This window comes from Salvelinus alpinus, chromosome 15 (assembly GCF_045679555.1).
Source record: "Salvelinus alpinus chromosome 15, SLU_Salpinus.1, whole genome shotgun sequence".
NCBI classification, from domain to species: domain Eukaryota; kingdom Metazoa; phylum Chordata; class Actinopteri; order Salmoniformes; family Salmonidae; genus Salvelinus; species Salvelinus alpinus.
Window position 1 is genome coordinate 46,815,164 of NC_092100.1, and position 15,578 is coordinate 46,830,741.

Here is a 15,578-nt window from a genome sequence, read left to right on the forward strand (position 1 = left end):
AAGGTTTCTCGCAGATTTTGTATTCCTCACAGGTTTTTTTGAAGTGTGTGTGTGTGTTCAACCTGTTGGTTTTTCATCCCTGCAGGCAGAATCTCTGCCATCTTCACACACACTAAGTACACCCCGCTCCCTTAGGTGTGCCAGTTTGTGCTTGCTCGTGTCATCTCTTACACTGATAGTTGCAGTAGTGCATTCATAATGTAATATGATATATAAAAATGGTGTCATTTTTTTAATGACATTCAGATCATCATTATGAATATGGAATTTATACATGGTAGTTGTGGTCTCTCTCTCACAGCAAGTGAGGTTAATACAGAAACAATATGCACTCATATTCATTAATAATTGATGTAACTAACACAGTTGTAACCTCTTAGATCCCATTAGGATAGAGAAGCATCCTCTTTCTGTACTGGCCAGGAAGGAGCCTTTGACCCCCTTCTTCCCAAGCGTGTTGCACACTGCCGTCATGGATTTAACAATGGGCAGAACTCCCTCCAGCCAATGCTTACACCAATTCAATGTTTATAAATCCATGACAGGGAGTGTGCAAGTTTGGGGGAAGTGTGAAAAATGTAGATGTACCGCAAGTGTCTGTCTCACCTCAGAGGTTACAGGAGAGTTCTGGATGAAACCAAACATCCAGGTTCCATCATGTTGTTACCCTCTTATCTAATTTGTGACACTATAAACAATTTGGCAACATCACATTTTAAGTCCGTACCCACATATTTAGCTGTTGTCATATTGTCATGAGCCATAAAATTGCTGTGAGAATTTGTGTGTTGCACTTGAAGATAACAATGTAGAGGGTGTTCTGCTGGCTGGGTAGGCATGGACCAGTGACAGTGTTGATTGTTCACACTCTGCTGAACACAGAACACAGGCAGCACAGAGCTACTGCCCAGTTTGCAAAGCCCTTTTCTCACTCTAGTAAAAGGCTACATCTCACAATACAAGTATTTTTGTTTGAGTTCTCATTTACAGCAACCTAACCTTGAGTCCTAATTTGCCACTATGTTGTCCATTCATATTGTCTCTACCATTTGTCATGTTCCTAGCTTTCCACATTACATTGAATATCTGAGTTGGAATTGACTGTGCCAGGAGAGAACTGCTTCACCGTCTGTATTTGACTCACGCTAAGGCTTCGGGCAAAAAAGTGGAGATCAATAACTGAGAGTGCTCAATGGTTCATGTTTACACAAGTAGTTTATTTGGTCACAGACGTCTTAACCGCAGTGGAACGTACTCGATCCCAGGACCCAAGCAGCTACCAGGCGGTCACATGGGGTGGGGTTCTCCGAGAATTCCGTCCCTATGCGCCACGCCCCCGCGCTTGGCGCTGTCCAGCACGCCAGGGCTGAACGCTGCTGGTAGCGAGCAACCAGTAACTGCCTGCAGCGGTGGACTGCACGTAGTGCTGCATGGAACAGCGACAGACAGTCGGCAAATCTCACCGGATACTATGGTGAAAGTTCAGTAGACCCAGGTCAATTCACGGAGGAGACATCGGACAAATATGTGACATCTTTTTGATTTTACCAGACGGGGGCATTTTATTTTTGCCTTTCATTGATTTGCTGTCACACATGGAACTCCTGAACCATTCGGTGGTACAACTTGTTACCACCATGCTTTTGTATATTTTATTGACTTACTGTCTGTTTGTTTTTGGATATAAAACGGATGATCGACTGCCTTTCTTTCATGGGCATGTATTTGAGAACTCGCCGAAGGCATCAAAAGTGAATGGACTAAGCATTCCTGTGAAGCGCATCAACGCGCAAAAATGGTGTCCAGAATCGGGAATGCACTTGAAACTCTATGGGAATGGCAGCGAGGATTTCCACGTATTTGCCCACCACAAACAGGGAAATATATTGCTTAAAACTTCCAGGATTTTGGACAGGGAAGAGCGCTACGAATACCTACTGAGTGTAAGTTTGTGTTGCCAAACATGCGTTTCAGCGGGCCATGTTGTCTTTCAGGTTGCGTCGGTGAAAGTGGATGTTTTGGACACCAACGACCACGAACCCACTTTTCGCAATGCAGACTTGAAATTAACTTTGAATGACGCGACTCCACTCCGGTCTGTGGTTTACACGATGGAAGCGCTTGATGCGGACAGTGGAAAGAACGCAGAGTTGACGTACTTCCCTGTTCCCAAAAACGGCAGTTTCTACGTGGTACCAAAAACTGGCGAAGTTTTGCTGATGGACTCCCTACTGGGCCTCCCATCTGCAATCAAGTTCTATGTTTTTGCTAAAGACCATGGTTGGCCCTGCAGAATCAGTAAGGGTGTTGAGATCACGGTTACCCCACGACAGTGGTGCCCACTGCGCCCAGGCCAGACAGGGGAGTTGGGCAGCCTGGGCAGGGCAGGGCGGATGCATAGGGCATTGTTGGACTCTGGTAGCATGGTCTTCCTCAATGTCTCCGAAGATGCAAACATCGGTTCTGTCGTTATGAGTCTGAGCCCAGCCAGGTTTCAGGCAGCCTCCTTTGAGCTGGTTTATCCGAAGACAGATATTACCCCAATCAACGTGGGAAAGGAGAGTGGAGATATCGTGATAGCCATGCGCCTGGACAGGGAGACTGAACCGTTCATCGAAATCACTGTCAAAATACAAGATGAACGAGGTGTGTACTATGTACTAAATCTGCACTTAACTGGGTGCATGTCTCCTGTGCGATATGTGCAGAGTGGTAATTCCATAATTTAATGGAAAAACGGCTATTACGCATGCATTATATGGCACTTAATAGCGCAGGATTTTACGACCATCTGGATAGCTGAATTACAAGTCTCCCTGCAGTCACCATCCCTCAGTAATGCCCCAAGAGAGCATAATATACATTAGGACACTGACACTGGTCAGAAAAAAAGCTTTTAGAGCGGACTAGCTACAATACATTCAACAGGTACACATGACAAGGTATCACATTACCTGCTTCCGTGTGAGGAATGTACACAGATTATTTGTCATTATGACATGCTCATACATTGATATTACGAACCTCATGTTTATGTATAACTCTAACAGCTATATGAACTTTTAACAGCTATTTTAATTATGGCTAAATAACTGCTGGGTATAACTGACTTATTCATTGATTTCTTAAATAGACTCCAGTCAGCAGAGAGTTATGGCCTCCATAGAAATACTCTACGTAGACTCGGCTGTGAAGTTGTTTCCAACATTAATCCTTTTGGATTGGAGATCCAGTGTGATGTCTCTCTCTCGCTCCCTCTCTCTCTCTCTTTCTCTCTCTTTCTCTCTCTCCCCATCTATCCATCCATCCATCTCTCTCACTCTCACTCTCTCTCTCTTTCTCTCCCCATCTCTCCATCCATCTCTCTCTCTCTCACACTCTCTCTTTCTCATCTGCTGGCATTAGACCTTTAATCCCCCTCTCATCCGCTCCCTCCCTCCCGGGGATTTGGAGAGGCACACAGGAAACAACCTCTGGCATTCTTGGAGGGAGAGAGAAATATGAAACCCTGCAGTGTAATTGTGTTGACAGTTGTTGTGTGGCCCCTAGAGTTAGGGCCCCTAGAGTTGGGGCCCTTACAGAGATGATGTTGGAACTTGGCACCGTGGCCAATGATTTGCTTTGGTTTTATAGTGCCAGTGTTTGATTGTGATGCACAGCAGCGTGTGAGAGTTGTTATTGCTTCCAGTGTTGGGACAGGGGCCAATAATAATATATGTTGGTTGTAGTGCCAGTTTTCCAGTGTGCCCAGTGTTCAATGATGTTAATGTGAAAAACTTGTAGGGATTTTGCTTGAATAGCCTATTGTTGTTCGATGCACAGCATGTGTTCATTGATGTGTAAGTGTCTGTATGTATGTATAGGATGGATGCATATTTGTACCAAAATCACAATTCTTTCTTGGGAATGAATAATGTTCATGCAACCCGATGTTTTCTGAGAAAATCAATTCACAATTCTTTCTTTCTTGAGAACATATGAATTCTCTTATATATTGATGTTGTGAGGCAAGGACTATTCCTTTTCCAACTTGTCTCTGCCTGATTAAAGATTAGCAATTTCTTATGACTAGCTTGCCAGACAGTTCTTTCTGCTTCTTTTGTGGGCTGGTCTTTTTTATTTTTATCCTTTCAAAAGCAGACTACCCATCAAACATACCTCTTTTTGTGTTTAAACACATTTTCTGCTGTATTTTATTTGATGTGTGTTTTGCACCAACATACCTTCAACTTTAGTATTCTGTACTGCATGTGGTTTGCTTTGGTTTGCTTTTTCCAATATGGCTGTGTGGTGAAACAAGTAGCTATAGCATGGAGGCCCATAGGGATATTAGGTGTGGCTAAAGTTAGCATGTGGCCCAGTGGCCTCTTGTCTACACCCCAGACAGCCCTATGAGATCCAGGAGAGAGTGAGCTGTCCATGGTACTGTAGTCTTTCTCTGTCACATCTACACCAGCAGCTGTGGAATCAGCAGAGGGAGACTGCAGGAGAAGCCAGTGAATTAGGTCATCATGATAGACACTGCTAAGGTGTCGTGTTGGATAGAGGCAAAGGGAACTCTCCATTAGTCCTGTCTAAAGATTTTGTTTCCACAAAGGCCATCGGCATTAGTAGCTTAGTTTCACAGAACAGAATGTATTAGCTGATTCTCTTTGACTAGGACTTTTTCCTGCACCTGTGTTGAAATCTGTTTATCGTATTGGAAGGGGCAGGAGATTTGAGAAATATTGAGCAAATTGGACTGGAGTGATTCCCCTGCCTTTTTTATATCTGTGGGCCGGGTGGTAGTGGTTTGGAATGGAGACGTGGAGCTGTGTTTTAGCTCATAGTAATCACACGGGCTCCTATTTATCAAGCGTTTCAGAGTAGGAGTGCTGATTTAGGATCAGTAATTCCTTCTAGATCACAATGAATAAAATGACATGGACAGCGAGGGACCTGATCCTAGATCAGCACTCCTTGATGCTTGATACATACGGCACCTGAGCTCAGCCTGTTTGTCAGGAAACTCGAGTTCTCTAGTTCTAGTCATCCTCTTCCCTAGTTGCCTCAGGCTGTATTTAATCCAATTTCCCATTTTCTCACTGCCTCTCCCCCAACTAAACATTAGCATATTCCCCCTGTGATGTGAAATGAATTGGAATGAGACCTGATCTTATTTCATGTGTAATTTGTGAATCTGGGGCTGTATATTTAATATGGAAAACAATTTCAGAATGCCATGCCATCTGCATTTATTCAATTTGTAAAGAAACTCCAGCTGTGGCTGGTGTGTTTTTGTGTGTGCTCGCGCCGTGTGAGTGCGTGTGTGTGCGCATGCCCGTGTGTGATCGTGTTTATGTTCACCTCTCTGTGGTGGGCCCTAGTTGTCACATTCATAGCTCCTTTCTGCTTGAAGTACATTGTCAATGCATTCATAAGATCCTGTCTATTGTTCGATTTGTCTAATACTCTAGCCATACTTCTGTTATTTTGGAATGCAGTTGACAGATCAAGATAGAGGTGAACTATTCATGAGAAAGACATTGCAGAGCCACAACCTCTATCTGTCATTCCAGAAATATCTTTGTTTACTGAGTTCAGTTTCGCCTCAGCGTCACCTTAACATACTCCCTGTTGGCGTTTCCCCTGTAGCGTCACCTTAACATACTCCCTGTTGGTGTTTCCCTGTAGCGTCACCTTAACATACTCCCTGTTGGTGTTTCCCCTGTAGCGTCACCTTAACATACTCCCTGTTGGTGTTTCCCCTGTAGCGTCACCTTAACATACTCCCTGTTGGTGTTTCCCCTGTAGCGTCACCTTAACATACTCCCTGTTGGTGTTTCCCCTGTAGCGTCACCTTAACATACTCCCTGTTGGTGTTTCCCTGTAGCGTCACCTTAACATACTCCCTGTTGGTGTTTCCCCTGTAGCGTCACCTTAACATACTCCCTGTTGGTGTTTCCCCTGTAGCGTCACCTTAACATACTCCCTGTTGGTGTTTCCCCTGTAGCGTCACCTTAACATACTCCCTGTTGGTGTTTCCCCTGTAGCGTCACCTTAACATACTCCCTGTTGGTGTTTCCCCTGTAGCGTCACCTTAACATACTCCCTGTTGGCGTTTCCCCTGTAGCGTCACCTTAACATACTCCCTGTTGGTGTTTCCCCTGTAGCGTCACCTTAACATACTCCCTGTTGGTGTTTCCCTGTAGCGTCACCTTAACATACTCCCTGTTGGCGTTTCCCCTGTAGCGTCACCTTAACATACTCCCTGTTGGTGTTTCCCCTGTAGCGTCACCTTAACATACTCCCTGTTGGTGTTTCCCTGTAGCGTCACCTTAACATACTCCCTGTTGGCGTTTCCCCTGTAGCGTCACCTTAACATACTCCCTGTTGGTGTTTCCCCTGTAGCGTCACCTTAACATACTCCCTGTTGGTGTTTCCCTGTAGCGTCACCTTAACATACTCCCTGTTGGCGTTTCCCCTGTAGCGTCACCTTAACATACTCCCTGTTGGTGTTTCCCCTGTAGCGTCACCTTAACATACTCCCTGTTGGTGTTTCCCCTGTAGCGTCACCTTAACATACTCCCTGTTGGTGTTTCCCTGTAGCGTCACCTTAACATACTCCCTGTTGGCGTTTCCCCTGTAGCGTCACCTTAACATACTCCCTGTTGGTGTTTCCCCTGTAGCGTCACCTTAACAAACTCCCTGTTGGCGTTTCCCCTGTAGCGTCACCTTAACATACTCCCTGTTGGTGTTTCCCCTGTAGCGTCACCTTAACATACTCCCTGTTGGTGTTTCCCTGTAGCGTCACCTTAACATACTCCCTGTTGGTGTTTCCCTGTAGCGTCACCTTAACATACTCCCTGTTGGTGTTTCCCTGTAGCGTCACCTTAACATACTCCCTGTTGGTGTTTCCCCTGTAGCGTCACCTTAACATACTCCCTGTTGGCGTTTCCCCTGTAGCGTCACCTTAACATACTCCCTGTTGGCGTTTCCCCTGTAGCGTCACCTTAACATACTCCCTGTTGGCGTTTCCCTGTAGCGTCACTTTAACATACTCCCTGTTGGCGTTTCCCCTGTAGCGTCACCTTAACATACTCCCTGTTGGTGTTTCCCTGTAGCGTCACCTTAACATACTCCCTGTTGGTGTTTCCCTGTAGCGTCACCTTAACATACTCCCTGTTGGTGTTTCCCTGTAGCGTCACCCTAACATACTCCCTGTTGGCGTTTCCCTGTAGCGTCACCTTAACATACTCCCTGTTGGTGTTTCCCTGTAGCGTCACCTTAACATACTCCCTGTTGGCGATTCCCCTGTAGCGTCACCTTAACATACTCCCTGTTGGCGTTTCCCCTGTAGCGTCACCTTAACATACTCCCTGTTGGTGTTTCCCCTGTAGTGTCACCTTAACATACTCCCTGTTGGTGTTTCCCCTGTAGCGTCACCTTAACATACTCCCTGTTGGTGTTTCCCCTGTAGCGTCACCTTAACATACTCCCTGTTGGTGTTTCCCCTGTAGCGTCACCTTAACATACTCCCTATTGGTGTTTCCCTGTAGCGTCACCTTAACATACTCCCTGTTGGTGTTTCCCCTGTAGCGTCACCTTAACATACTCCCTGTTGGTGTTTCCCTGTAGCGTCACCTTGACATACTCCCTGTTGGTGTTTCCCCTGTAGCGTCACCTTAACATATTCCCTGTTGGTGTTTCCCCTGTAGCGTCACCTTAACATACTCCCTGTTGGTGTTTCCCCTGTAGCGTCACCTTAACATACTCCCTGTTGGCGTTTCCCCTGTAGCGTCACCTTAACATACTCCCTGTTGGCGTTTCCCCTGTAGCGTCACCTTAACATACTCCCTGTTGGTGTTTCCCCTGTAGCGTCACCTTAACATGCTCCCTGTTGGTGTTTCCCCTGTAGCGTCACCTTAACATATTCCCTGTTGGTGTTTCCCCTGTAGCGTCACCTTAACATACTCCCTGTTGGCGTTTCCCCTGTAGCGTCACCTTAACATACTCCCTATTGGCGTTTCCCCTGTAGCGTCACCTTAACATACTCCCTGTTGGCGTTTCCCCTGTAGCGTCACCTTAACATACTCCCTGTTGGTGTTTCCCTGTAGCGTCACCTTAACATACTCCCTGTTGGTGTTTCCCTGTAGCGTCACCTTAACATACTCCCTGTTGGCGTTTCCCCTGTAGCGTCACCTTAACATACTCCCTGTTGGTGTTTCCCCTGTAGCGTCACCTTAACATACTCCCTGTTGGTGTTTCCCCTGTAGCGTCACCTTAACATACTCCCTGTTGGCGTTTCCCCTGTAGCGTCACCTTAACATACTCCCTGTTGGTGTTTCCTCTGTAGTGTCACCTTAACATACTCCCTGTTGGTGTTTCCCTGTAGCGTCACCTTAACATACTCCCTGTTGGTGTTTCCCTGTAGCGTCACCTTAACATACTCCCTGTTGGTGTTTCCCTGTAGCGTCACCCTAACATACTCCCTGTTGGCGTTTCCCTGTAGCGTCACCTTAACATACTCCCTGTTGGTGTTTCCCTGTAGCGTCACCTTAACATACTCCCTGTTGGCGTTTCCCTGTAGCGTCACCTTAACATACTCCCTGTTGGCGTTTCCCCTGTAGCGTCACCTTAACATACTCCCTGTTGGTGTTTCCCCTGTAGCGTCACCTTAACATACTCCCTGTTGGTGTTTCCCTGTAGCGTCACCTTAACATACTCCCTGTTGGTGTTTCCCTGTAGCGTCACCTTAACATACTCCCTGTTGGTGTTTCCCCTGTAGCGTCACCTTAACATACTCCCTGTTGGTGTTTCCCCTGTAGCGTCACCTTAACATACTCCCTGTTGGTGTTTCCCTGTAGCGTCACCTTAACATACTCCCTGTTGGTGTTTCCCCTGTAGCGTCACCTTAACATACTCCCTGTTGGTGTTTCCCCTGTAGCGTCACCTTAACATACTCCCTGTTGGTGTTTCCCTGTAGCGTCACCTTAACATACTCCCTGTTGGTGTTTCCCCTGTAGCGTCACCTTAACATACTCCCTGTTGGCGTTTCCCCTGTAGCGTCACCTTAACATACTCCCTGTTGGTGTTTCCCCTGTAGCGTCACCTTAACATACTCCCTGTTGGTGTTTCCTTGTAGCGTCACCTTAACATACTCCCTGTTGGTGTTTCCCTGTAGCGTCACCTTAACATACTCCCTGTTGGTGTTTCCCTGTAGCGTCACCTTAACATACTCCCTGTTGGTGTTTCCCTGTAGCGTCACCCTAACATACTCCCTGTTGGCGTTTCCCTGTAGCGTCACCTTAACATACTCCCTGTTGGTGTTTCCCTGTAGCGTCACCTTAACATACTCCTTGTTGGCGTTTCCCCTGTAGCGTCACCTTAACATACTCCCTGTTGGCATTTCCCCTGTAGCGTCACCTTAACATACTCCCTGTTGGTGTTTCCCCTGTAGCGTCACCTTAACATACTCCCTGTTGGTGTTTCCCCTGTAGCGTCACCTTAACATACTCCCTGTTGGTGTTTCCCCTGTAGCGTCACCTTAACATACTCCCTGTTGGCGTTTCCCCTGTAGCGTCACCTTAACATACTCCCTGTTGGTGTTTCCCCTGTAGCGTCACCTTAACATACTCCCTGTTGGTGTTACCCCTGTAGCGTCACCTTAACATACTCCCTGTTGGTGTTTCCCTGTAGCGTCACCTTAACATACTCCCTGTTGGCGTTTCCCCTGTAGCGTCACCTTAACATACTCCCTGTTGGCGTTTCCCCTGTAGCGTCACCTTAACATACTCCCTGTTGGCGTTTCCCCTGTAGCGTCACCTTAACATACTCCCTGTTGGTGTTTCCCCTGTAGCGTCACCTTAACATTCTCCCTGTTGGTGTTTCCCCTGTAGCGTCACCTTAACATACTCCCTGTTGGTGTTTCCCCTGTAGCGTCACCTTAACATACTCCCTGTTGGTGTTTCCCCTGTAGCGTCACCTTAACATACTCCCTGTTGGCGTTTCCCCTGTAGCGTCACCTTAACATACTCCATGTTGGTGTTTCCCTGTAGCGTCACCTTAACATACTCCCTGTTGGCGTTTCCCCTGTAGCGTCACCTTAACATACTCCCTGTTGGCGTTTCCCCTGTAGCGTCACCTTAACATACTCCCTGTTGGTGTTTCCCCTGTAGCGTCACCTTAACATGCTCCCTGTTGGTGTTTCCCCTGTAGCGTCACCTTAACATATTCCCTGTTGGTGTTTCCCCTGTAGCGTCACCTTAACATACTCCCTGTTGGCGTTTCCCCTGTAGCGTCACCTTAACATACTCCCTATTGGCGTTTCCCCTGTAGCGTCACCTTAACATACTCCCTGTTGGCGTTTCCCCTGTAGCGTCACCTTAACATACTCCCTGTTGGTGTTTCCCTGTAGCGTCACCTTAACATACTCCCTGTTGGTGTTTCCCTGTAGCGTCACCTTAACATACTCCCTGTTGGCGTTTCCCCTGTAGCGTCACCTTAACATACTCCCTGTTGGTGTTTCCCCTGTAGCGTCACCTTAACATACTCCCTGTTGGCGTTTCCCCTGTAGCGTCACCTTAACATACTCCCTGTTGGCGTTTCCCCTGTAGCGTCACCTTAACATACTCCCTGTTGGTGTTTCCTCTGTAGTGTCACCTTAACATACTCCCTGTTGGTGTTTCCCTGTAGCGTCACCTTAACATACTCCCTGTTGGTGTTTCCCTGTAGCGTCACCTTAACATACTCCCTGTTGGTGTTTCCCTGTAGCGTCACCCTAACATACTCCCTGTTGGCGTTTCCCTGTAGCGTCACCTTAACATACTCCCTGTTGGTGTTTCCCTGTAGCGTCACCTTAACATACTCCCTGTTGGCGTTTCCCTGTAGCGTCACCTTAACATACTCCCTGTTGGCGTTTCCCCTGTAGCGTCACCTTAACATACTCCCTGTTGGTGTTTCCCCTGTAGCGTCACCTTAACATACTCCCTGTTGGTGTTTCCCTGTAGCGTCACCTTAACATACTCCCTGTTGGTGTTTCCCTGTAGCGTCACCTTAACATACTCCCTGTTGGTGTTTCCCCTGTAGCGTCACCTTAACATACTCCCTGTTGGTGTTTCCCCTGTAGCGTCACCTTAACATACTCCCTGTTGGTGTTTCCCTGTAGCGTCACCTTAACATACTCCCTGTTGGTGTTTCCCCTGTAGCGTCACCTTAACATACTCCCTGTTGGTGTTTCCCCTGTAGCGTCACCTTAACATACTCCCTGTTGGTGTTTCCCTGTAGCGTCACCTTAACATACTCCCTGTTGGTGTTTCCCCTGTAGCGTCACCTTAACATACTCCCTGTTGGCGTTTCCCCTGTAGCGTCACCTTAACATACTCCCTGTTGGTGTTTCCCCTGTAGCGTCACCTTAACATACTCCCTGTTGGTGTTTCCTTGTAGCGTCACCTTAACATACTCCCTGTTGGTGTTTCCCTGTAGCGTCACCTTAACATACTCCCTGTTGGTGTTTCCCTGTAGCGTCACCTTAACATACTCCCTGTTGGTGTTTCCCTGTAGCGTCACCCTAACATACTCCCTGTTGGCGTTTCCCTGTAGCGTCACCTTAACATACTCCCTGTTGGTGTTTCCCTGTAGCGTCACCTTAACATACTCCTTGTTGGCGTTTCCCCTGTAGCGTCACCTTAACATACTCCCTGTTGGCGTTTCCCCTGTAGCGTCACCTTAACATACTCCCTGTTGGTGTTTCCCCTGTAGCGTCACCTTAACATACTCCCTGTTGGTGTTTCCCCTGTAGCGTCACCTTAACATACTCCCTGTTGGTGTTTCCCCTGTAGCGTCACCTTAACATACTCCCTGTTGGCGTTTCCCCTGTAGCGTCACCTTAACATACTCCCTGTTGGTGTTTCCCCTGTAGCGTCACCTTAACATACTCCCTGTTGGTGTTACCCCTGTAGCGTCACCTTAACATACTCCCTGTTGGTGTTTCCCTGTAGCGTCACCTTAACATACTCCCTGTTGGCGTTTCCCCTGTAGCGTCACCTTAACATACTCCCTGTTGGCGTTTCCCCTGTAGCGTCACCTTAACATACTCCCTGTTGGCGTTTCCCCTGTAGCGTCACCTTAACATACTCCCTGTTGGTGTTTCCCCTGTAGCGTCACCTTAACATTCTCCCTGTTGGTGTTTCCCCTGTAGCGTCACCTTAACATACTCCCTGTTGGTGTTTCCCCTGTAGCGTCACCTTAACATACTCCCTTTTGGTGTTTCCCTGTAGCGTCACCTTAACATACTCCCTGTTGGTGTTTCCCCTGTAGCGTCACCTTAACATACTCCCTGTTGGTGTTTCCCTGTAGCGTCACCTTAACATACTCCCTGTTGGCGTTTCCCCTGTAGCGTCACCTTAACATACTCCCTGTTGGCGTTTCCCCTGTAGCGTCACCTTAACATACTCCCTGTTGGCGTTTCCCCTGTAGCGTCACCTTAACATACTCCCTGTTGGTGTTTCCCCTGTAGCGTCACCTTAACATACTCCCTGTTGGCGTTTCCCCTGTAGCGTCACCTTAACATACTCCCTGTTGGCGTTTCCCCTGTAGCGTCACCTTAACATACTCCCTGTTGGTGTTTCCCCTGTAGCGTCACCTTAACATACTCCCTGTTGGTGTTTCCCCTGTAGCGTCACCTTAACATACTCCCTGTTGGTGTTTCCCCTGTAGCGTCACCTTAACATACTCCCTATTGGTGTTTCCCTGTAGCGTCACCTTAACATACTCCCTGTTGGTGTTTCCCCTGTAGCGTCATCTTAACATACTCCCTGTTGGTGTTTCCTTGTAGCGTCACCTTGACATACTCCCTGTTGGTGTTTCCCCTGTAGCGTCACCTTAACATATTCCCTGTTGGCGTTTCCCCTGTAGCGTCACCTTAACATATTCCCTGTTGGCGTTTCCCCTGTAGCGTCACCTTAACATACTCCCTGTTGGTGTTTCCCCTGTAGCGTCACCTTAACATACTCCCTGTTGGCGTTTCCCCTGTAGCGTCACCTTAACATACTCCCTGTTGGCGTTTCCCCTGTAGCGTCACCTTAACATACTCCCTGTTGGTGTTTCCCCTGTAGCGTCACCTTAACATTCTCCCTGTTGGTGTTTCCCCTGTAGCGTCACCTTAACATACTCCCTGTTGGCGTTTCCCCTGTAGCGTCACCTTAACATACTCCCTGTTGGCGTTTCCCCTGTAGCGTCACCTTAACATACTCCCTGTTGGCGTTTCCCCTGTAGCGTCACCTTAACATACTCCCTGTTGGTGTTTCCCTGTAGCGTCACCTTAACATACTCCCTGTTGGTGTTTCCCCTGTAGCGTCACCTTAACATACTCCCTGTTGGTGTTTCCCCTTTAGCGTCACCTTAACATACTCCCTGTTGGTGTTTCCCTGTAGCGTCACCTTATCATACTCCCTGTTGGTGTTTCCCCTTTAGCGTCACCTTAACATACTCCCTGTTGGTGTTTCCCTGTAGCGTCACCTTAACATACTCCCTGTTGGTGTTTCCCCTGTAGCGTCACCTTAACATACTCCCTGTTGGTGTTTCCCTGTAGCGTCACCTTAACATACTCCCTGTTGGTGTTTCCCCTGTAGCGTCACCTTAACATACTCCCTGTTGGTGTTTCCCCTGTAGCGTCACCTTAACATACTCCCTGTTGGTGTTTCCCCTGTAGCGTCACCTTAACATACTCCCTGTTGGTGTTTCCCTGTAGCGTCACCTTAACATACTCCATGTTGGTGTTTCCCTGTAGCGTCACCTTAACATACTCCCTGTTGGCGTTTCCCTGTAGCGTCACCTTAACATACTCCCTGTTGGTGTTTCCCCTGTAGCGTCACCTTAACATACTCCCTGTTGGCGTTTCCCCTGTAGCGTCACCTTAACATACTCCCTGTTGGTGTTTCCCCTGTAGCGTCACCTTAACATACTCCCTGTTGGCGTTTCCCCTGTAGCGTCACCTTAACATACTCCCTGTTGGTGTTTCCCCTGTAGCGTCACCTTAACATACTCCCTGTTGGTGTTTCCCCTGTAGCGTCACCTTAACATACTCCCTGTTGGTGTTTCCCCTGTAGCGTCACCTTAACATACTCCCTGTTGGTGTTTCCCCTGTAGCGTCACCTTAACATACTCCCTGTTGGCGTTTCCCCTGTAGCGTCACCTTAACATACTCCCTGTTGGTGTTTCCCTGTAGCGTCACCTTAACATACTCCCTGTTGGTGTTTCCCCTGTAGCGTCACCTTAACATGCTCCCTGTTGGCGTTTCCCCTGTAGGCTAGAATCGATTTGCTGCTATTGATTTAGCAAGCATTCTTCTGTTATGTTCCAATCCCGAACATCGCTGTAGCCCTTTCCTGCAGTCAAATGACTAGTGGCCTCATATTTTACAATCCAGGTGTGCAAAGCTCTTAGAGACTTACCCAGAAAGACTCACAGTTGTAATCACTGCCAAAGGTGCTTCTAAGATGTATTGAGTCAGGGGATGTAATACTTACGTAATCAAGATATGTTAGGGCTATATTTTTCATACATTTGTGAAAGAAGAAAAAAAGAAAAGGGTGTGAATACTTTCTGGAGGCACTGTATCTACAGTGTATTGTGCTGCATTTTTCTACCTTTTGCATCATTAACTGACCCAATTAACTGAGGATAACAATGGTTGTGGCTCAACCTTCAGCCCCTGAGAAGAGCTGATAAAAAACACGACACAGGGTATAGAAACAGCTCCGGAAGTTTTAGTGTTTGTGGACAAAGAGATGTTGCTGCGGAGAAATGGCTGACAGAGTTTCTGCGTGAAAAGTTTTAATAGGAATCTCAGTAAGGGCTAAAAAATATATAATTGCAGTAATTGGGTAACGTGTTGTGTTGTAAGGGACTTCTGTCAAAAGATGAAATGGCAGTTTGATTGAAGATTGAAGGGAGATATTTGAAGCTGGCTCAAAGTCTGGCTGGTTATCAAAACAATGCATCACTAGAAGCTATTGGCAGTACAATGAAGGTACTGGGAACTTGTCTCAGTTTGAATGAGAGGTTGTTAAAACCATGTCCATCAAAGGGTGTAGGCATTGATATTATCAGAGAGTAGGACATCAACGTTTATTGGTCACGTACACAGTTTAGCAGATGTTATAGTGGGTGCAGTAAAATGCTTGTGTTATCAGCTCATCACAGTGCAATATAATGTCACACAAATAATCAAATCATAAAAAACTATAGACAAGACATAAAAAATGTCAGAACGACTACAAATGTAAAATATGCATATATTCTTAAGCAATAAGGCACGAGGGGGTTTGTGGTATATGGCCATATAATCTACAAACCCCTGAGGTGCCTTATTGCTTTTATAAACTGGTTACCAAAGTAATTAGTGCAGTAAAAATAAATGTTTTGTCATACCTGTGGTATACGGTGCTGTAAATGTCCTGGACGGCGTGCTCTGGGCTGACCGCACCAGCCTCTGGAGAGCCGTTCGGTTGAGGGCAGTGCAGTTGTCGTACCAGGTGGTGATCCAGCCCAACAGAATGCTCTCAATGGTGCAGCTGTAGGAGTTTGTTAGGGTTTTA

General features: G+C 47.1%; 1 protein-coding gene across 1 annotated transcript in view; it reads left to right on the plus strand.

The window, feature by feature from the left end:
* Positions 1 to 1,367: 1,367 nt before the first annotated feature.
* LOC139540191 (neural-cadherin-like) overlaps positions 1,368 to 15,578 on the plus strand; it is a 110,057-nt gene continuing 95,846 nt past the window's right edge. The window contains exon 1 of the mRNA XM_071343804.1: positions 1,368 to 2,646. Within this exon, the coding sequence (XP_071199905.1) occupies positions 1,596 to 2,646 (1,051 nt within the window). The 5' untranslated portion in view covers positions 1,368 to 1,595. The remainder of the gene's footprint in view (positions 2,647 to 15,578) is intronic.